Source organism: Pseudorca crassidens, chromosome 2, assembly GCF_039906515.1.
Source record: "Pseudorca crassidens isolate mPseCra1 chromosome 2, mPseCra1.hap1, whole genome shotgun sequence".
NCBI lineage: Eukaryota > Metazoa > Chordata > Mammalia > Artiodactyla > Delphinidae > Pseudorca > Pseudorca crassidens.
This window is the reverse complement of record NC_090297.1, coordinates 128,550,483-128,574,091: the sequence shown is the minus strand read 5'-3', so window position 1 is coordinate 128,574,091 and position 23,609 is coordinate 128,550,483. Positions and strand designations below refer to the sequence as shown.

The 23,609-nt window shown below is 40.0% G+C and overlaps 1 protein-coding gene across 1 annotated transcript in view; it reads left to right on the top strand.

The window, feature by feature from the left end:
• TNFSF4 (TNF superfamily member 4) overlaps nucleotides 1-21,694 on the top strand; it is a 113,503-nt gene extending 91,809 nt beyond the window's left edge. Inside the window, exons 3-5 of the mRNA XM_067728665.1 lie at nucleotides 384-542; nucleotides 16,840-16,888; nucleotides 18,439-21,694. Coding sequence (XP_067584766.1) covers nucleotides 393-542; nucleotides 16,840-16,888; nucleotides 18,439-18,788 — 549 coding nt within the window. The 5' untranslated portion in view covers nucleotides 384-392 and the 3' untranslated portion in view covers nucleotides 18,789-21,694. The remainder of the gene's footprint in view (nucleotides 1-383; nucleotides 543-16,839; nucleotides 16,889-18,438) is intronic.
• Nucleotides 21,695-23,609: the final 1,915 nt, after the last annotated feature.

Here is a 23,609-nt window from a genome sequence, read left to right as displayed (position 1 = left end):
AGTGACCCACAATTTGGTTACTGGTGCAATGAGAAATTAAGAAAATAGCACACTTTTATGAGTGTCATTTCACAGTCACTCAAATCAGAACTGGAATGCCACAAAAACAACTCCCTGTTAGCCCAGAGAAAAAAAAAGAAAGAAAGTAAAGGGGAAATTCAGATTAGTCACAAAGAAGTTCCCCCGCCTGCCTGCAAAAGCTGCAGCATTAAAACTGAGAGTCCGCTCTGCTCTTTCAATCGCCTCTTGTCTCTGGTCCTGGGACCTTTGTGTGTTTTCTGATTGATACACCTTGTTTTGGCTTCATCTCCTTCTTTGCGGGGAAGAGGTCAGTCCTCCCTCAGGTTCCCTTCTGTCACAGTTTTCATCTTCCCTGCATCCAGATTGTGAAGATGGAAGGGGTCCAACCCCTGGATGAGCATGTCGGAAACGCACCAGGACGGAGATTCTTGAGGAACAAGCTATTGCTGGTGTCCTCCGTAATTCAGGGGCTGGGGCTGCTCCTGTGTCTCACCTACATCTGTCTGCACTTCTCTGCTCAGGTAAGATGCACCACTGGCATGTCCTTTCCTCCAGCTCAGGCTGATGGCAGCTCCAACAGCTGCAAATGGTCACTTGGAAATAATCTGACACCAAATTTTTTTTTTTTTCCCTTTTCTGCTCAGCGATCATAAAAGTGTGGTCAAACACCCTTTTGTCTCTGTTTTCCTTCCTTTTTTTCAGCAGTGGCAGTGGTGGGGCACAGTGGAGATAGGGCAGGGGCACTGCTTCTGGATTATTCTTTTTCTTTGCAATGCAAGAATCCTGGTATTCCTTTATGAGCTGTCACTTAGAAGCTTTGAGTCACTGATATACCTACTTCGTTTACCTGTTCTGCTAGTAAGCATCTGATCAGGGAATTAATGTAAAAGGGTTATAAGAAAATCTCTTTACATTATTATACTTTCCTATCGTATTCATAAGCCTCATAGACTCTCAAGCAAATATGCTTTTTGAAGAATGCTAAATGTATCAGTATTAAGTTCTTTTAAATAGCTAGCCTATGTATTTTAAGGGCAGAGATGTATGTGTTCACGCCTGTATGTATGCATGGCCAAACGTTTACCCCAGTAACTTGATCAGATATTGTTTCTCACAGCCTTTCTCTACCAATCACAACTTATAGACAGCACTTTGTCCAATACATTATGTAGTGGAAGATCATCATTTCAGTATTTCCCCCACTTAATGAAGATATTCTTTCCATTTTTCCTTCTGCTTATTATGGTCCCTTTTACATTATTTTTTCTTATTTACTTATTCATATCCACAAACATTATTAGCTCTTTAAGGATGTTCTTGACTGCAGGAGATTCCACTGAAAAGAAAAGAAATGAATAGTGTCCCCATGTTCCCTTGTTGGGGCTAGTCTGAGAGTTCTTGTTTCCCTGGTGGATGCTCTGTGTTAGAAAAGTCTCTCCCTGGTAAAGGTCAGACAATAGGAACTTTTATTTCTGATGGCCAGGTCAGAGACTGGGTACCTCAAATTAGATCAGGATAAGATGAGCAGAGTCCTAGACGATGCCTGGGCTTGTCTTCACCTACAGGAAATAGGGGTTTTCAGTGCCTACCGGCTAGATGTGATCACTGTACTATAGAGTGCTCGTGTCCCCAAATTCCCGAAGTGTAGCTGACGTCACACTCAAGCCTGCAGACCAGTGAGCACCACAGCACACCCATCCTGTCCTCATCATGCCAGATGTTTCCTTCTCGTCACAGAAGCCTTTGGGTGAAATTAGAGTAGGCGATCTGGGGAGAGGGTGTGGGGGGAGGAGCAAAGTGTCCATGGCAGGATGCCCAAGACAGAGACCGGAATTAGGCCCTTCCGAGAAGAAAACAAAGAGTAACCCAAAATAGAACAGCTGAGTTTATTCACCAGGTCTGGGAGCCCTGAGAGTGCTTTTTCAAACAACCACAGTGTTACATATTTCCTTACACTGTGGGATGATAAAAAGACAGAACATATGGCCCCAGTCAAGGCTCAGCAATTAATTGCACTAGGGCTCTGAGCAGGAGAGAGCAAAAGGTGAAACAGATACAGATGTGTAGCCAGCTGGTGGCGGGGGCCGCCCCAAACTATCAGTACCCAAGGGATGCAGAGGATAGGGGTTCTTTCTAGCAAGTCGCCCAGCAGTTCTGTGCTAGAGCCTGGAAGGCAAGCTGAGTGCTGGCTTCCAGGATACTAGAATTCATGAAGCTGATCTTTGTGAGAGAATTAGCTTTCTCTGGTCCTGGCCAAGAAATGGAAGCAAAGATAGAGGAGGTATATTAGAGCTGTTTGCTCAACAAACGTGTTCTTGTATACTCTGGATACAGAACTTTTTGGGGCACAGATATTTGAAATGCTTAACTTGACATTAACTTTTTTTTTCTTACTTCTAGCTAGACTGTTTTAGCTAACATAATTTCTTATACTGTTAATAAGACCCAGGGCAGCATGTTGTGTCCTTAAATTTAATCTCATAAGCTTTGTTAAGGGGAAGGACAGTCGTGTGTGTTCTCCCCTGAACTTGATCAGTCATGGTGGCAGCAGTGTGTGTGTGTGTGTGTGTGTGTGTGTGTGTGTGTGTGTGTGAGAGAGAGAGAGAGAGAGAGAGAGATTGATTGATTGAGAGAGAAGGGTGTAAAGTAACTGCTGAAGAAGGGACATAGCCTGATAGCTTTTCTAAATTCATAGATAAGATTGTTGGGAATTTTGGTTGAAGGATGGGGTAGGTGGTGATACCAATCAAATCTCTACTTTTATAAGACATAATATTAGAGTGATATGTATAGGGGGTGAAATAAAGCTGAAATGCTCATCATTTGCCTAGTTAAATTGGATCTCTTTCATTGTAGGAGAAAGATATTTGGAGAATAATCATGACTTTTTTTTCTTATTTCTTAGATTTAATTTTAAACTTCATAAAAAATTTTCCTATATGGATGACTCTGTAAAAAAAATACATATGAAACTGTTAAACTCCATTTGGCAGTCAACCTTCCCTTCAATCAAGTTTATTTAGTAACCTTTGTTTTCTCACCACTTGGTTAAGTTTTATTATGTGAAAAGCAGAAGTTTTTGTTTTTGAATGTCAGAAAAAAAGATGGACCTTACCCACTCCTTATACAATACACATCCCTCTTTGAGTCCCGATTTTCTCATCTGAAACATGAGGCAGTTGGATCAAATGATCAAGAAATATCTCTTCCAGGTCAATATCCTGTGGGTATGTAGTTTATATATATATAGTCATAAAATGGGTATGAGGATCTGAGAAATACCAATTTAAGTAAACAGATTTTTGTGTCTAAGCTTCTGGATACCCTGGTTCTTAAGAAGGGACTGAGGGAAATCAAATTTGCATATATTTGTAATCTGTATTTATTTATATACCATGTACCTATCTAAGTAACTTATTCTAGATTAGCAAAATACCTTATTTAGAAAAGGGAAAGAAGTGGATGCTGTAGAAGAATATCCATGATACAAGTTATAAAATTGAGTCACAAAAATCAATACATGCTGTTTGGATGTTTATTGGGACTGCCATTTAAAGTATCAGGTTTCCAGGCTTCCCCATAACTTCACCTGGGAACAGTGGCAGAAGAAAGCTGATCTATAAGGTGAGAAGCTTTTGCAAATTATACCCATGTGTCTCAGAGCTATTGAAGCTGGGCTCTTCCAAGATTTGTATGATCTTTATCAGAGTACTTTAAAGATGTGCTTTTAGTGATAATTCTTCAGCACATCCCACCCACAGTTAAAGGTTTACATTCTTATCACTTTTACTCCTGAGAAGGACAGAAGTGAAGGCATTTGGAAAGTGAGCTGACCAATTCTGTATCAGTGATGGCCAGAATTAGAATTCAGTTTCTTGATGGAGTTTCGGACTATAACTTGAACTTTGTATCCTTTAGGAAGAAAAAGAGGCATTTTTGATTAAAAAATCTTGTCTCATTAGCTCAAATTAAATGTGTCCCCATGTAATTTAACAAGTTTTTAAAGAAATTTTTTATGATAGACATGGAAATAATTTTCAATGTAATTGAATTTGCATTTTATAAGAAATTTTATGGGAGCTAAAAAGAAACATCTGAAGTATTGAACTGATTTGTCACTAAGTATTTTGAGGCTCTTAAAGGAGGTACTGAAAATGTATAGAATTGTTGGATTTTTGAGCAGACATTAGACATAGTCCACTTATGGACAGGAAAACAGAAACTCAGGGAGGGTAAAGGCCGGAGGAGGAGGTAATGCTTCACTGATATTAGAAGAAAGGTGGAAATTCTTTAAATAGATAAGAGGAATGATGGTGGGTGAGTAGGGGCAGAAGGCTTTCTAGGTAAAAGAGCAAGTTGTTCAGAATGGTTGGAGTTGAGAGTTCATTGGGGAAAGTGGAGGAAGAGGAAGCTGAAAATCTAGGTGAGGGCAGGACACAAAGGGTCTTGTGACTCATGCTAAGGGAACACACTTCATTCCATTCTATGCAAAAGAAAATACAGGAAAAATTACCCAATTTGTCACTTCTCCAAATTTCGCTTCTCTTATGTGGTCTACATATTGACAAATACAGAAAGTGAGTCTAATCTCACATAGCACTAGGGGGCACCACAGTAAAACTAACAGTTCTTGGATATCTTTTAAAGAGAACCCACTCTTATTTCCTGAGGAGTTAAGAACACTTTTCTCAGGAAGCCAAGCGCTCATCCATGTGTAAGAGGATGAACAATATCAAGAGGGCCTAATATTGTTCACTATTTACACAGTGATGATATTTTCTACAAGAAAAATTTAGATATGGGTTCTGACCCAAGTACTCAAAATAGGACAGGATAGCTTGGACAGGAATCATGCTAGAAAATGTCACATATGTACACATGAATAGAAACAAATATACACACTCAGAGGAGAGATGGGAAGCAAGCAGAAGGGCTCTTGGTATAGACCTTGGAGTATAATCGACCCTATTCCTTTTCTCTGACCTCAACTCCTAGCTACTAGCCCTGAGTAGACCTAGCCTTGCCTAGGGGCTGACCACCCTGCCCTTCCAATTCTGTTTCTTTTAATGGAAATTACTTCTGTGCCCTTCACTTTCAGAGAACCCACAGCTTCCCACCCACTTCAGGGATTCTCCATTCATTGCTCATGAACATTAATCTTCTGGAATCACTTAGGTTGGAGGAGCCATGTACAATGTTGTTATTCCTATTTAGGGAGTGAAAAGATACAACTGAATAACAAAGTAGAAGGGTTATTTCTCACAGTCACAGATAAAATATATGGCATATGTGGTAGTATTAGGATGAAATTGGATTCCCCAGCATCCTGTGGCTTGTGCATTTTGTTTGTAGCCAAATGAAGGCATTAAAACACTTCCTCATACAAAAATACAACATGTCTTCTCAAGATTTTAGGGGAGTCATTGAGGTGTAGGAGAGAGAACACTGGATTAGGAACTAGAATATTCTGGTTCAGTCCAGTCTTTTAGCTTTGTGACTCTGGGTAAAGTCCCCAAAATCCCGAGTGTCAATTTAATCATTTTCAAAAATTGGAATTTGGTTATTGTGAGGAACAAATGTGTTACAGAGCTTTGTAAATGTTGAGATTATTATTATTATTCATGAACATGCTTCCATAAGCATACCACCACTAAAACGTTTGCCTTATAGCGTGCACATGCGTGCACACACACACACACACACACACACACACACACACACATGAACCCTCCATAACTCAAATCTCAGAGAGCATATTATAGGTAAAGTTAACCTTAACTTCATGGACTTTGACTTTCCTACTGTAATTTTTAAGGCTAAAAAAAACCCTCTTGGTCTAATTCTAGCAGTTTTGAATATAGATGTCTAATTAAGACCTCATGGCTGTATTAATGAACAAAGGAAAAATGAAGGGGAGAATTTATGAGGGTATAAAATGTTATCAAGTTAGTGTCTGAAAGTGGTTCAGAGATCTAAAATGGCACACTTAGAACACATGGCCCAGGCTGATTCCATCTCCCTTTACGTTGAAGTAGTTCATGCAATTCTACAATGACTTGGTTGCCAAATAGGGCAGAAAATTATATTTAGAAGAGTGGTCTGGTTCAAAATATTAGAAACGTTGGAGCTAAGATGGGCATAATTATGCATTACTTTCTTTTCAGCAAACCTTTCATTCTGAAATGCAAGTTTGATGTGTTATTAATTTGTATAAATTTGTCGAGCTTTGATAACATTGAAAATGCTATTTAAGAACATACTTGGACAGAAAGATGGGCAAATAGACCCAAACTTTAATTCTTCCAATACTAATTGAAGAAGGGCTTATGGATAGAAAGCGACACTCCCAAAATGTTATATAGGTGGGGAGCTGTGGGGGTGTCCAGTGAGTGTAAATGATGTACCCTCAGGCTGGGCTGCCCTGTAGGTCACCACAGCACAACCCTAGAGAACCAGTGAAACTGTCAAGCAAAGATCAGGATGAAAATGACAATTAACATTACAAAAAATTATAAACAAGCATCAAAATAGTCATCAAGGGAAATTATAAAAACTTTGCTGGGTTTTAAAAGAAGTTGTAAAACACGTTTTACTGCTCGGTAATGTAAAATATATTTTGAGTTACCTGTGTGTTGGGTGCTTAACGTTTTTAACTTCCAAGGCCCATAAAGATCTTAATCTGGCCCTGTATGTGGTTTGATGAAGACTGGGAACTCAAAGCTCTTTTTGCGGGAGGTTGAGGGGCATCACTCCTGGTGCTACTTGCAATAACCATCTCTGGTTTTGTGATCTTTTCCCTACTTTTGTCCTCACTTCTTCACTATGACCTCGGAGGAAGATAGACAGATATTTGTGTGCACTTTTACAATGAGGAAATTTGAGGCATAGAGACTTGTCTAGGTCAATATAGGAAGGTCTGGTTATAAATTAGGACCAGGTTTAAATTCTAGTCCTGTTTCTTTCCGTTACACTTGGCCAAGACGCCATGGCTCTAAGCTGTAAGAATTTTGGCTGGCTGTTTTAAAATTTGTTTCCTTTTCTGACATTAATTGCTTTTGAAGAAAAATTGGGGGAAAGATTTATAACCTGGCATAAAGGGAAGCAAGATTCTTTTAAAATAGGGATCTAAATCTACTTCCACAAATAGAGATAACACAACAAATGAAGCTTTAACAAGCGCATAATACAGCATAGGTTATTCTGATGAAGCAAATCATTGCCATGTGTGATATATTCATAGAAGAGCAAGGGAACTTGGATTTGGGCACTAGCTCAGTCATTTATTCACTCCGAGCTGTACTTTTTTAAAAAACAATAAGGAGATTAGACTATATAATCTCCCTGGGCCTTTCTAGTTCTATCAGACTGATTCAAAGAATTATTTTAATGTTGTAAGTGTGATTTCACACTATATGCAAATATCTTTTCAACCACGTATTAGTTTCCTAGGGCTGCCTTTTAAGGTACCACAAATTGGGTACCTTAAAAGACATTTAATCTTTCACAGTTTTGGAGGATAGATATTCAAAATCAAAGTGTCAGCAGGGCCATGCTCCCTCTGAAGGCTGTAGGGAAGGATCCTTCAGGATCCTTCTTTGCCTCTTTCTAGCTTCTGGTGACTCCCAGCAATCCTTAGTGTTCTTGGCTTGTAGTTGCATCACCCCAAGCTCTGCCTCCAAGTTCACATGACCATCTTCTCTGTGCGAATCTGTGTGTCCTCTCCTCTTCTTTTAAGGACACACATATTAGACTTAGGACCCACCCTAATCTAGTTAACCTCATGTTAACTAATTACATCTGCAAAGACCCTATTTCCTAATCAAGTCACATACTGAGATTCTAAGTGGAAATAAATTTGGAGGGACACTATTCAACTCACTACCAACCATTTATTAATTTACTTATTTATTTACTTATCTATGGAAAATAAGTTACCTGTCAGACATTGAGGAAGCAATGGTAAGCAAGACTTGGTCTTCCTTGCCCTCTCAGAGTTTGCAATCTAGTGGAGAAAGAAGATGGTCAAGCAATAACATAGTGCATGATAAGCACTGGATAACCAAGTAGGGTACAGCTCTTCAGTAAGAAGTTTCACAGAGGGCTATCTACCTAGCTTCAATATCTAGTTACTCAATTGGGATTATACAGTGAGCATACTTTATTTTTTGCATTAGGTGCTTCGTTTCTCTTCCATTATTTAACAGGAAGGCTTTAGTTTAAAATGTCATTGTCATTATCGTTACCACCACCATCATCATTCCACTGCTGTTCGGTTATGATTTTTTTTTTTTTTTTGCGATACACGGGCCCCTCACTGTTGTGGCCTCTCCCGTTGCAGAGCACAGGCTCCGGACGCGCAGGCTCAACGGCCATGGCTCACAGGCCTAGCCGCTCCGCGGCATGTGGGATCTTCCCGGACCAGGGCACGAACCCGTGTCCCCTGCATCGGCAGGCGGACGGACTCTCAACCACTGCGCCAGCAGGGAAGCCCCGGTTATGATTTTTACCAGTCACCAATCTTAGTTCACACCAGAATATAGGTTGAGGATTATTTAGCCTCATGCAAATGAGGCTAAGAGCTTCATTGCATAAACAACACAAAAGATATTCTTGATTGTTCATTAACCGTCACAGGGAGCCACTTGGGGGAAAAAACTTGCTTTTGTTACAGCTGAGGGGTTTATTGTGTTGAAAAGGTCTTCTATTCAAAAGGTCTTCTTATCTACCAATAATTTGGGATTTCTCTTTTGAATGTTGTGATTTGCCTAATCTCTGGTATGGAAAAGTCCTTAGACAGTCCTCATTCCACAGTGCTTATTCCACCATCTTAACTGAGGATGGACATAAAAATAAGGATATTAGAAACTGAGAAAGTGAAAGGACTTGTTCTGGCCTAAGACCATACCTCAGTGTTCCTTTTCCCAGCCCAATGCCTTGTCCATTCTACTAGGTTGCCTTGGAAAGGCAATAGTGCCTCCTTTTTTATATAGCAAATGAGATGGGGAATGAGTGACTTCAAGTAGAAAGATATTGATTTTAATAATTTTAATAATAAATTATTAAATAATTATTTAATAATAATTATTTAATAATTATTAAATAAATTTTAATAATTCTGCTACCCGCTTTGTACTTAAGGATGAATGGGGCAATGTATAAAACCTTGAGCAATCACATATGGTGTTGGCTCAAGCCAGTGTCAGATATTATGTGATTATGCAGCCACTAGCCAAGGTCAGGGCATAGTCTAAAGGGCTAAGTTCCACCTTAGCTCAGCAAAGGTTTATTTATAAATGCCATTATTTTTAAGGCATTGTAAGATTTATGATAATGCAGTGGGTACCTTGTAAACCAACCCTTCCATTTGCTTAGAGACTAGGGTGTTTTGCTGGAGATCACCAAGGTGGGGAAAGGAGTTATTTCTTTTTTCAATTTATTTTTTTTTAATTTATTACAAGATTATACAAGTAATATAATGTACAAGATTATATAAATTTCAGGTGTACAACATAGTGATTCACAATTTTTAAAGATTATATTCCATTTATAGTTATATAATGTTGGCTATATTCCCTGTATTGTACAATATATCCGTATTTTATACATAGTAGTTTGTACCTTTCAAACCCCCCTTCCCTCTCCCCCACTGGTAACCAGTAGATTGTTCTCTGAATCTGTGAGTCTGTTTCTTTTTTGTCATAGTCACTAGTTTGTTGTATTTTTTAGATTCCACATATAACTGATATCATACAGTATTTGTCTTTCTCTGTCTGACAGGAAAGGAATTCTTAGAAATGTTTTGGCAGACCCCTTTGTCAGTGTACTTTAAGGATTTCCCCAGTAAATGTGGAAAGGGAAACCCAGATATAAGAAAATCTTCCCCCTGAGGATATAAAGAATTGGTTGCAAAATTTTGCAAATCACAAAATTTTGAAGGTATGTTCATGCCACATGGATGCTTTTGGTTCATTTGGTTGTTTATCTGAATACCTGATAATTCCTCTTAGGAATCTGCTAATTTGCTAAGCATTTGAGACAGTGAAACCACAGTTCCTGTTCTCTGAGATAGAGGGGAGAGGGTCAGTTAGTAGAGACTTGCCATTACTAAGTAAATTTGACAAGAAAAGTGGAAGTGGTTAGAGAAAGGAGGCTATATTAGGATATCACAGGGCCTGTGTAGTAGTGAGGAGAATAAAAGTTAAGAGAGAGATTACAGCAAAAAGGTGCTGGCAGCCATGGTGAAGAGTGGGAATAGAGAAAGAGAGAGTCTTGAATGACAGTTAAAATGGCTTTTCTTTGTATTCATTAAATCTCAGTAGACTCTTTATTCAGCAAGATTTTCAAAGTCACACATCTTCATCTCTTAAGAAATGTAACTTTGGGGATAAAGTTTTCTGATTATGGAAGACTCTTTGGCCAAAGAATCAGTTTTTGCCCATTCTTCCTATTCCTTTCTCTGAGTGGGGTTCTGAACTTCGCTGATCCGAAGTGTGGGCCCTTGCCTTTGTAAGGGAGTTTCCGCTGAGTACACACTAAGTCCACCAGGGTGAGAGTCTACCTTCCCAGCCCACTGTAATGGGTAAATATAGAAAATTCCATCTTCCTCTTCAGAGGCTCGTTGAGACACACCCTGAGAGCTTGTGAGGCTGTGCTTTCATGATCTCTCAGGTCTCCTCTGATTGACATGAAGCCCAGTGTTGGGGGAGGAGACATTCACATCCCAGTGGAGGTTGCAGGGTGAACCACAGAGTTCCCATCACAGATCTGTTTCCCCGCCATCCTCCACTGATTCACATCCCATCCCACTCCCACCCAGGATCTTGACTGATATCAAGTGAGGAAGGGCAAGGCCCACATAGTGAATGCAGAGCCCACTTCCTGGTTTCATATTTGATGAGTATCATTCCCTCCTGCCACAGATACATCCCCCTCCAGGACAAATGCCGCATGAGTATAAGGTTGGCAGCCTCATGCCACATCCCAGTGAGTCAGAATTAGAAACTCACACATTCCAAAGATGAGCCCATGAAGCAAGCATCACCTTTTTGGGAACATGGTGCAGGTGCTGGGTAAATGCTAGATATCAGACATTTTCCATCTGTGTTCTCAGACAGTTCAGTGCTCCAGGTGCTGAGAGAGGCCAGGAAAGGACATAATTCTGACTCTTCTTTGCATCGCCTGCTTGCTGCCTACTTTGTACTTGTCCTGCTGCCCCTTATCAGGACAATTGCTTCTAATCAGAGCCCAGCTAATGGCTTTGCCAACCTATACTACACAACCTTGTAGGATTGACTGAGGAGCTCTTCCCTGGAGAATGTCTAGATATTTTGAGATATATCTGAATATTTCGACAACTATCTAAAACCTAATGTTTTAATCTTATTCTGTATTGACAATTAAAATAATTCAAATTAATTTTGAACCCTCAAATGCTTTCTTAGGGGTTTTTTACCCTAAAATAGAGTAGGATAAAGAGAAAGGATGTTACCATGAACTTGGGGTTCAATCAAACTCAAGTTAATACCTGTTTCTTCCTGAGCAAGTTCTTAACAGCACTGATTCTCATTTTTCTATCTGTAAAACATGGGTAATTACTATTTCTACTTAACAGTGTTATTTTGGGTAGCAAAAAAGGTAATGAAATTGAGAAAGAGTAATGCAGTGCATGGCATGTTATAAGTTCTCAATAAGTTTTTATTGTTTTTCTTGACTATACCAAGAATGGTCTCATTGCTAGACCTTTCTTCCATATAATGCCTTTGGATTATCTAGGTCATCTTTCGCTTTCAAGGCCTAAGACCATGTCTTTCCTTCTTGAGTGGCCAAAGCCTGCAATGATTTTTCTGTTCTCTGGAACCTTGTGGCATACATTGCCTGTTGATGCTTACCAAAGGTTTTCTTGTAGAGGAGCTGTTTCCCCAGTTGACATACAAGTTTGTCAAAAATAAGGATTGTGTCTTCTTTCCCTTTGTGTTCTTAGAGTTGAATGTAATGCCTGCCATATAACAGATACTCAATAATTGTTGATGCTGTTTCAAATCAGCAATAACATGGCAATCATATAACTATTCAATCAACTATTGAATAGTGCTTACAGTAGAGCAAACATCCTTTGAGCACCAGCTTTGGGACAGGCATGCTTTTTGCCAAGGGCATGGTCGAAGATACATTTTCTGGATTTGGGCCTTCAGGAGTTCACAGTTGAGTGTGGTAATTCTCAAATCCTGAACCTTGGGTGCTTGTAAAAATGCAGATTACTGAGTCCACCTACACCTTTTGAATCAGAATCTTTATGAATAGACATCTACACATTTTTACAAATTTTCCAGGTGAATCAAATGTACATTAGAGTTTGAGAACAGTGGGACAGCTGACCTTTTTTCATATCATCAGCTGCTCCTAGACAGGACATGTGCATTATTCAGTCAATTGGTCAAATAGCCCATATATCAGCTGCCTACTGAGTACTCTGTTTTCTTGGCTCTGCTTATGACAGCCCTCAAACCCAGGAGGGAAGCCTGAACTTTTGGCTCTCCCTATGCACTTTCATGATGAGGTCATCGTGAGACCACCACCCTGCCGATCTGCTGTGTGTGGCAACTTCTTCTTTCCTCCACCTTGGCACCGAAGTGGACACAAGGAATGGAATATTAATAAAGTCTTCAAAGAAATTTCTCCACACTTTAAATTTGCATGGGGAGAAAGAAAACTGTGTTTTGGTATAATGAAAGTTGTACTTTCATTGGAGGACAGGAGTTGAATCCCTTTACTTCTGTAGGCCTCAGTTTCTTCATCTGTAAAGTACAATGTTCAGTTAGAAGATGACTTCTTTTATACTCATGCTTCTGAAACCATCTCATTCAAACTTCAGGACTGTGCTTTGATTCTGGTGTGTAGACTTATAGGAGTTTCCGTTCCCCTTTGAGGATGGTACTGGCTCTTCAGACTTTGCATATTGAAGAAGCCTTATTGTATAGCTTGTCCTTACATGAAAGCCCTCTGGGACCTTTGATATTTTCTTTTAGTATCTGGAGAAGGTATGAGGATTTTGATTTTCTTGATATGAAAAAGACCATGTTTGTGCATGTGGGTAAAATTAATATTTTCTGATTGTTTTCTGGTAACCTTTCTTATGAAGCCAGGATTCTTTTGTATTGTTTCTCTGGGCTACAGAGAGCCAGAGGGTTATTTTAGGAATTTCGTTGGACTTCGTTTTTCATTTTATTAATTCCTTCATTCTGTAGTCATATATAAAGCTAAAATAGTGTTATATAGACTAAATTAAGAACATGACATGGATCTTATCTCTCATGGGCATCCAAGAATAATAGCTGACATTTATCAACTCCTTACAATGTTCCGGGTCAGGTACTGAAAATTTAGATACATTATCTCATTCAATCTTCACAACAGCATTCTGGGATATAGATTTTACTATTTCCATTTTACAGATGAAGAAACTAAAATTCAGCAAGGTAATGCCATTTTCCCAAGAGCACACAGCTAAGTAGTCTTGTAGAGGAGATGAGACATGTATCCAATGGTGGTAGAATGAAAGTCAATAGAGTGATTTAAAAAATTTTTTTACATCAGGGTTCACTCTTGGTATTGTACATTTTATGGATTTTTAACAAATGAACAATAACATGTACCCACCATTAGAGTATCATGCAGAATAGTGTCAGTACTCAAAATCTTCTGCACTTCACCTATTCATCTCTCCCTCCTCCCTCACCCCTGGCAATTGCTGATCTTTAACTGTGTCTATAGTTTGCCTTTTTCAGAATGTCACATAATTGGAATCATACAGTATATAGTCTTTTCAGATTGTCTTCTTTCATTTGGTAATATGCATTTAAGGTGCCACCATGTCTTTCCATGGCTTGAAAAGCTCATTTCCTTTTAGCACTGAACAATATTCCATTGTCTGGATGTATCACAGTTTATTTATCCATTCAGCCTACTGAAGGATATCTTGATTGCTTTTGCTTGGCAAGTTTTAGCAATAATAAACAAAGCTATTATAAACATCCATGTGAATAGAGTGGTTTTTAAGTACTCGCTATGGGAGACCAAAAATCAGGGATTTGATTTAGGCTTTGAAGGTGGTGATGTTTTGATGGGTCGACATAGATGGAGGGCCATTCTTGGTGGAGAGAAAAAAGGAAGCAAGTATTTTTCAAATGCTTACCATGTGCCAGGCAAACTCCTCGGTACTTTCACATATGTTAACTTATTTAAGCTTTACAGTCATCTCCTGGAACATTCCAATAATAATATTATGCCTTATTTTCACAGACAGGAAAGCTAAAGCTCAGCAATGGTATACAACGTTTCCAAATTCACAAAACTAGAGAAGTCACAATTTGACGTGAATCTGACTCCCAAGCCTATGCCCTCTGTTTTGTCCTACCAGGCTCTATTCAAGGGCAAAGAGCTTAGAGGAAATGGTTGGCTCCAGCATAAGACACAGAAAGGATATGTGTAGCGGTGATGCTTGACAAGGAGGTTGGCACCAGGTGATGGAAGGCCTTGAATTGGGCACTGTGAGGGTATTTCTGGGCAGTGGGGTAGTCAGAATGAGGCGATCAGGTATGGAGGATGAAGGGAAAAGTCGTAGAAGGGCATGGAGCAAGAGGAAACACCGTCTTATTTCCCAACATTGCCTAGGCTTGGTGGTGTTGATGCTAGGAAGAAAATATACAAATTTCTAATACTGGGTGACCTTCAGGAGAAGGAAAGGAAGCCCGAATCTGGAGTTGTATTTGCATCTACCTGAAAGAGGAAGTCACGTGTGCTTTCCTTGCTGCCTCTCAGCATCTTGGTCTCAGAATGTCCTCTTGGTCATTACTGCCCCTACTTAGTCATCACTGTATTTTAGAACACTAGGAAATTTCTTTTATTTGCAGGAACCTTTTGGAGATTTTGCAAAGTCAGTCAAATAATCAAACCACGAGAACTTTTAAGTCAGAGAGCTTTATGCAAATTTGGGGTGAGGAAGCTTCCTATTTTTCTCTTTTATTAAAATTGACTTAGAGTTGCAACTTTTAAAATTTAAATCATGAACAGTTAGTGCTGAAAGGGATGTCTGTGATCTTGGAGGAATTTTTAAAGATGAGAAAACTGATGTCTAGAGAAATTATAAAACTTTCCTAAGATGACACCATACTTGCCTGGCTGGCGTTAGGACCAGGTTGCTGCATGCTGAGCCCTGGGCTCTTTGTGCAACTGCGCAGGCTGCTTCTGACTTTAACAAGGTGGCCATTCAGGCTGGGACCAACCTGCCCAGAGAGCAGTGGAGGTATTCATTTACCCAGGGGATTATGGTGATCATGATTGGGTAATATGCTTTTTGAGAGGCCTTCTTCCAGAACATTGCTTTAAGCATGAAGGATACCAATCCAGCCTCACAAACAGTCCGCAGAGGGGAGAGAGCTGAGGACTGTCAAGTCTTCCCAGGTCAACACCTCTCCACCTGCTCACTGCTGACTAATATCGCTCCAGGGGCCCAGGCACTGGCAGGGCTCAGAAAGGCTCTCCTTCTTCCTACACTGCCTGTTGGTTTAAGCTTGGTGAGGCTTTTGATTTTATGTACAAGGGAAGTAGGAGATTCTTCATCTGCATGGGCAGGCCCCAGTGGAATCTGTTTGACTGCTGCTATGAGTGTGCCAGGAAAGTGGGAAGCAGGGATTCCAGGGAAGCAGGGATTCCGCACCCCAGAGTATGAAAACAAATTCCTCCCCACACCTTTGATCAGGACATCTTGCCAAAAATAGCCTGGTGGGAGGAGCTCTTGTCCTTGGCAGGTGCAGTAGGTGGTGGGTTTTTGTTGTTGTTGTTGTATTCTATTTCCTTTTTTAGTGGGTAATACAAAATTTATAAAATATAAAAAAGTAAACCATGGAAAGTAAGGGTCCCTCCCACTCCTGTCCTCAGGCTTCCAGTTCCTTTCCCCAGAGGCAACATTATATTCTGTCAGATAAATTCAGTGCCCACACAAACATTATCATTATTTTTTGACACAAATGGTAATGTACTTTATACATGGTTCTGCCCTTTGCTTTTGCTTTTTTCACTTAATATATTAATATTTTGGAGTTTGCTCCATATTGAACTTCTTCATTCTTTTAACCACCAAATTTCCACAGACGTTTTATTTATTAGCTTTCCTTTCTTCATTGTTTTACTTCTTTCTTGCTTTTGAGTACTCACTTGGTTCAGGTTAGATTTTTCACATGGTAAAAGAGTAGGGAAAGACCCAACATTAAAAAATGCAACACGCAGATCTACTCATCTCTGAAGGATTAGAACAGTTTTTATTGCCTGTATGCCCTGAAAATAGGACACTTACTCCTGTTTTCCAGTGAAAAAGCGAGCAGTCAGGAAGCTTTCAGAATTCACTCCCAGTGCATTCTGGGAGTCTGTGGCCATGAAGGATTGATTGGTCACAACCTTGTCCATGAAATATCTCTATGACTGAATGGGTTTCTTAAGAAGATGACTGTTAAGTGCTCTGTCATCCAGAATGGGAAATTGGGGATTAGTGAGCGAAAACAATATACCAAGGAAGAGTTTGGCAAATGAGGACAGATCCTACTTAGATGCTTGCACGAAAGAGAAGAAGACTCCTAACTTACCTTAAGAGATGTTATAGAAAGGCAAGGGGGGCAGGCAGGAAGGCTGGGTCTAATCTACATAGAAAAAAACAAATCTCTTATCAAGTCATTCCCTTTACAGGCTACTGCATTTCTGCTTCACAGGATATGAATTCCATTTGTTCATTTTTTTCTTAAAAATATATACTTTTTCCTCCTTTAGGTGCCATCTCAATACCCTCCAATCCAAAGTATCAGAGTACAGTTTACCAGTAAGTATTGTCAAAAGTTTAATTGATTCATATTTTTAAAAGAATCTTCTCTCCAGCCTCTTAATTTCTCCCAGAACGCAAGATCTCTCTCTTTTCTTAGGGAAACATTTAAATCCTGAAATTGATGGAGGCTGCATATTGTTTTCATTAGGGACAAAGAAGGTGTATAAAGAAGAAAAGGGGAGTAATTAGTTACCACATATGTGCTTGTCACTGTATTACTTCATATTCCTCACTTAATCTTCCCAGGAACCCTTTGAGTAGGAATTATTCTCATTTTTTAGGTAAGAAAACTAAGGCTTTACTTCTTACAAGTTTGTCTGACTGTAAGACTTGTCATTCCCCAGTAATTCTATTATAGGACGGGATTTTACCTTAATGAGAGTTGGGGGACTTGAAGTCAAGGTGATACTTTACCTGGACAGCAGTATTTGGATCCATGATTAATACTTGAACAACCACCAGTAGTTTCTGTATGGATGTTCATTTGTTAAGTCCTCCTGAGCTAAAGGAAAGTATATCTTGCCTTCTAATAAGTAATCCTTACTTTCAATTCAAAGTATTTCCCATGGACTTGATACAAAGCAAGAATTACTGAAATGTGCCCAGCAGTGCACATTTCAGTAAAGTACCTATTCTTTCCTATCTCTGAGGGACATGGGGCAGAGTGGGGAGTTTGAGATGTGGTTGCTTGACCATCCAGGATGATATTGAGGCTACCGTAGAAATAAAAGAAATTTGGTTTTTTGATTTGCACTTGAAATGGCCCCACACAAAGCTACGAAATCCATCATTCTGTGTCCTCCTACTCTTCCTTTTCTTTCTCCTGTGGCAACCACTACTCCCAAGGCAGCTTCCAGGAAAAACTAGCAATAAAAAGGTAGAAGGGAGAAGTAGGTCATATTCTTGAGCTCTTCTACCTGCATCTTAATGAGCAGAATCTGAGCCCACGGACATTACTAAGCTTTACTTAGTATCACAGCATTACTAAACTTAAATGACTGTTGGCAAAGGCCAGTAACACATGCTGTTGGTAGGTCTAGTGCCCAGGGCATGTGAAAAATTTTCATTTCATGATCAAGTGGAGAGAGGACAGAGAAGAGTTAAAAGCAATTGCTTTGCATGGAGGGGGTGTGCAGGACCCAGGCAAGGGGCACTTCCACCACCCTTTGCCCTAGTCTATCCATTGAGCAAGAAAGGAAGCACCGAATTGCCAATCCCTCCTGGTTTTGAAAAATCAGGGAAACCTTGAGGCTCCATTTCCTGCCACAGGTATGTTGTGATAACTGCCAGCTGCTATATTCTCTCTGCTCTTGAACCCCAGCCCCATCTGTAACCCTCTTGGCTACTAGTATTAGCTTTGCCTCATCTCTTCCACAGGGAAAGCAGATTCCAACCCTCATGGAGAAAAAACAGTATTTTCTTCCTTTCATTCTTCTCAAAATCTCTCCCTATCTCTTTCTCTTCATGTGTTTCTAGACATATTGGAAGGCTGTTGCCCAACGCTGAGCTAAGGAATCTTTTTTTTTTTTTTACCCTACCCTCCTTAGAGTGTGAAAATGAGAATGGTTTCATCATCACATCCCCAAACAAGGATGGAACCATGAAGGTGCAAAACAACTCAATCATCATCAACTGTGATGGGTTTTATCTCATCTCCCTGAAGGGCTACTTCTCTCAGGAGCTCAGCCTCAGGCTTCAGTACCGGAAGGGTCGAGAACCCCTCTTCTCCCTGAGCAAGGTCACATCTGTTGACTCTGTCACAGTAGCCAATCTGGCTTTCAAGGACAAAGTCTACCTGAATGTGACCACTCACAGTGCCTCCTGCGAAGACATTCAGGTGAATGGTGGGGAATTGATTCTCATTCATCAAAATCCTGGTGGATTCTGTGTCTACTGAGGACCTGATGGCTGCATCTAAGCCAGGCACCAACATGAATGCCAAACTGGGGGTGGACAGGACACAGATTCTTCCTTGGGAGTGGAGGAGTTATCCCAGCTCAGCCCTCATATATGGCCACTTGAGATGTGACCAGAAGATCACTCCCTTCCCCACTCAGGGATATTTAAATCTTTATTTTATGTACCAATTAACTTTATGTATTTATCCTTATATCTTCTAAATCACCTAGCCCTCATCCCTCAGGATTGCCTCAAGCCTGTTGGCACCTCCAAGAGAGTGAGAAAAATAGGTGCCTCTTCCTCAGGATGTTGTTTCTATTGATCAGGAAATTATTGTAATACACTTTCATTATTGAAAAAGACACTTGACTACCATGTGCTGGATATTTGACATCTGGTACTGTCAAAATGAAGAAGACCAAGGAGAGGGTTTATGAATCTGCCAAAGGTGGTGGATTGACCCCTGGCAGCCAAAGGTGCCTCTTCAAGATGAAATTGGTTGAAGTTTGCATATTGCCTAAATACCTCTCTCATGTGGCGGAGTTCAAAAGGAAAAGCAACTTGTGAACAGCTGTCAGGACTTGATGAAGATAGCTGGCTAAGGAATACTCTGTGCTTTTTTCTTTCTTTTTCCTCCATTTTGTTTTCCCAGCCTCCAAATGTTCTTGATAGAAATTTCCCTTCAAAGAACCATCTCAGGGATGTGATGCTGTGAAAAATGTAATCAGTGACTTAAGGAAAACTGAGAGAAATTTTTCTAAACTGGGAGAGTGAGATAATTTATTGTGAGGGTTATCTTTATCACTCAGGAGAGCTGTGAAACTGGACCTCTCAGGGTAACAGTCAGTGGGAATTAAAACTGTCTGGGAAGGAAATCCCATTCTTTGCCACAGAGAGGCGAAGTAACACATGCCCATCCTCCTGCTTATGCTGAGCTACATACTCAGCCCCACACCTTGTACTCATGGACCACCTTGTCTCAAAAAAAAAAAAAAAATGAAGCAATTCTATGATCAATTGCAACTTTATGTCAAAAAAACATTGAGACGCCATTACATCTTATGAAAAATAATGATCTCTGTCTAGAAACACCATAATATCACATATGATCTCACATTGATAGTTGAGGCTAGAAGGACCAATAATCAGCCAATACCAAGGCTTTCAAGAGAATAAGATCACCTAATGTTTAGTTTAAATATCCCACTTAATGTATCTGGCTTATGGCATTGTGGACAAATGTGATTTTTCTTAATTTCCAGATGATTTGTAAGTTTTCTATGTCAAAACTTTTACAAATTTGAATTTTTTTATAAAAACTTTTTAGAATGGTAGCAAGTGTTTCCCTGCAGTTTTAAATAGAGTGTGTGACATATCATAGAATATTTCTGGATGATTCTGGGTCATCATAGTAGTTGTACTGTGGTGTGCTGCAGTGATATCTTCAGGGTCTCCAGAAAGGTGGAAGGCAGTTTGGCCCTACACTAAATGGTCTCAATTACATTTGGATTTTTTTCTTGTCTGTTTGATACAATTATTTTCCATCTCCAATTAAGTGCCTGTCTGTCTCCAACTATATTCCCACCACTCAGTTTTAATCTGTTATAGGCAGAAGCTAAATCAAAATTCTAAATAAAAAGAAGCTAAATAAAAGAAACTGTGCATAAGGTAAGAGTAACCAAACTCTGAGTGGCTGCCCAGGTACTCACATAATTGTTATAATCCTAGGTAAACATCTATGGAGGGCCTGCTGTAGACCAAGCGTTAGGCTAAATGCTTTACATGAATTGGCCCCCCACCCTTCCCCAAGCCGGCTTGCGGGATCTTAGTTCCTGGCCCAGGGCAGTGAAAGTGCCAAGTCCTAACCACTGGACCACCAGGGAACTCCCCTACGTGAATTGTTCTGAGCAAGATATTCTATGAGACCCGTCTTGACTACTCAGAGGATTTAAACGTGTGTGTGCGCATGTGTACTTCTTTGTTATTGACTATGTTCTCAAAGTCAAAGTTATTCAGTATTACTTATTCTAAGTAAATGTTTATGAATATAGATAATATTTAAGAAAATGTATGTTTATTTTTTTTAAGTTTGGAATTTCTGACGATATTTCTTCTGGACTACACATTCCAAGCCAAAGCTTGTTTTGTGGGTTGGTTGTCTTTGGTGTTACGGCCCCTCCTCACAGGCACCCACTCCCTGTGGGTACACATGGCCTGCTCTTCCCATGCTGGCCTCCTCCAGCCACACAGGGACATTTCTGCCATCCACTAGACTCACTCCCCCAGCTGCCACCCGTCAAAGTATGTGTGTCCTATGTAAATCATTCCTTCAAAGGGATAATTAACCTTTCTCCGAAAACAGTGGAGTTTTGTGGAAATGAAAAGTCAGGAGATTAGAATTCTAATTTTGACTCAGTCACTAACTAGCAAGGGACCTTGGACAACTAATTCCCCATTTTTGGATCCTGCTTTTTTCCTCCCTTGTTGAATGACCATTTTAGAATCTTATGCTTATAATGCTAACTGTGAATGTACGTAGTAAATACCTATGTACTGGTTACTGTGAGTCAATATGTATAATCTTCTCTTTTACTGTATGGAGGTTTTTTTTTTCTCCTACAAACTAACATTTTTCCTCAGCCTTTTTGGTGATTCCTTTGAGGGCAGTTGCCAATTGTTACTTAGTGACTTAGTGACTGTTTAGGGAATGGCTTAAGGGATTCCAGTCTTGATTCAAATTGTGATTAGTTCTTAAGCATACCAGGCAGGTCCCCTATTTTAAACCATAGTTTTGTATTTAGTGCTCTCCTGGCTCTCAGAGAGTATTAATATTAACATTAATATATAGCTAATAATAATATTGATATTTACAGGGAAACAAATAAAAGATCTCAGAATTCACTACTGGTTAGAGTGTTGAGAGTTTTTATTTATCCTTCTCTTCCTTTCCGTGTTCTGATCAGCTAGTTCCCTGATGAGGGGAGGACAGGGTAAACTTTCTGGTTTCCTATCTGCCTCCAGTTCCAGCCATCCCAGTTGTGTCCAAGGGATGCTTGAGCTGCCAAAGTCCACCTTTGCTTTTGAAAAGACATTCACTGGAAGTCCGCAGGGCTGCTCTTCATGGTTCAAGAGACTGATACAAATAGAATTCTACTAGGTACTGTTGTCCTTTCGCTTGGGACTTCTTGTCTTGTCTCTTAACTGTGGGATGGTCTCTTTGAGTATTATGTCCCCTCTCCTTAGTAGTAATTACATCTGCAGTTTTAAGTAGAGGTCCTAACACTTAATGAGTTTGTGTGCACAAACTGGCCACAGTGATCCCTGTGCCACCTGTGATGGTGTTAACTCTCTCCTTCCTGAATGCTCCTCTTCCCTGACTTTTCTGAACTCACCCCTTTCTGGTCCACTCTTTCCCTCTCTGTTCGCTGCCTGTCTCCATCTCCTTTACCCCTCCTCCTTCTCTACCCATCATTTTTACAATAACGCTCTATAGAGCTCCATCCTCAGCCCTCTTTCTCTGCAATGGGGGTCACAGTCTGGCATCCAAGAAGCCACAGTCTGGCTTATGTGTGTGTTCAATTTGCTTTTTAAGTTTGAATTTAGTTGCTAACACTTAAACATTGGGGAATTTTTGGCTTCTTTTGACAAAACGGTACAAAACAGGAGATCTGGTGATGCTGGGCCCAGTTTTGACATGACAGGAATCATCTCAAGCAGGGTAGCAGCCTCCTTCTTTAGAGGGACTATGCACTCTCCATTTCTCCAGAGTTCCCCCCGTTTCATACAATGTGCAAATGTGCCTGTACCAGCTCACTTCACTCACTCACTGCCTGGCCATGGGGCATTTGAGTTGTGATCTCTGTTCCGTACACTTGCCAATTTCATTGATTCTTATGACTTCAACCTCTGCTCATATACTGATATCTAAAATCATTCTCCAGCTCAGATGTCTTGCACTCCAGAGTCAAACTTACTGTAATCATCTGTATAATTAGTAATAAATGCCATTCATTGAGTACTAATAGGCCAGACATCATAGTAGCCATTTTATATGAATTGTTTAATTCTATCTTCCTAACAGCTCTTTGCGGTAGGTATTATTATTCCTGTTTTATGTATGAAAAACGGAAATTCTAAGGGGTAAAGCAATTTGCCCAAAGACATGCAGCTTATAAGCGGTGGAGCTCAGAATCAAGACCAGGGATAGTTGACACCAAAAACCATGCTTTTAACCACTGCTGCCCTGCCTCTGGGAAACTCCATGTGGAAGTAATGGGCACTTTACTCAGGATGTTCACAAAAGTATGTCCTCCCCCCTCACCAAGCCTGCCCCTCCTCCTGATTCATGATGATGTTTAAAGACATCATAATCATTGCTGAAGCCAGAAGCCCCAGTGTCATCCTGTTTTCCTCCTTTTCCCAGTCCCCACCCATGAGCCTGTGGGCTATGGCTTCTCCTCATTAACTCTTCTTTAGACTATAGAGATAACCTCTCACCAGGCCTACATGCCTCAGTGAGTTCTCATTGGATTAAGAAAATGATACACTCTAGTTCAATAAATGAATGAGATGAATGGACAAAATGAAGCAGAGTGCTATGGTGAAAGGCTCATGATGTTTGGAACCTAGTTTTATATCCTGACTCTGTCATTCTCTAGCTCGGTGACCTTGACAAATTTTTCTTTTTTTTAAACCTCTCTGAATCTTACTTTCTTTATCTGTAAAGAGGGGATATTCACACATACCTTCTGGGTTATTGTGAGCATAAGAGTACCTAACATACTGCCTGGAACATAGTTGGTCTCAATACTCAATAATT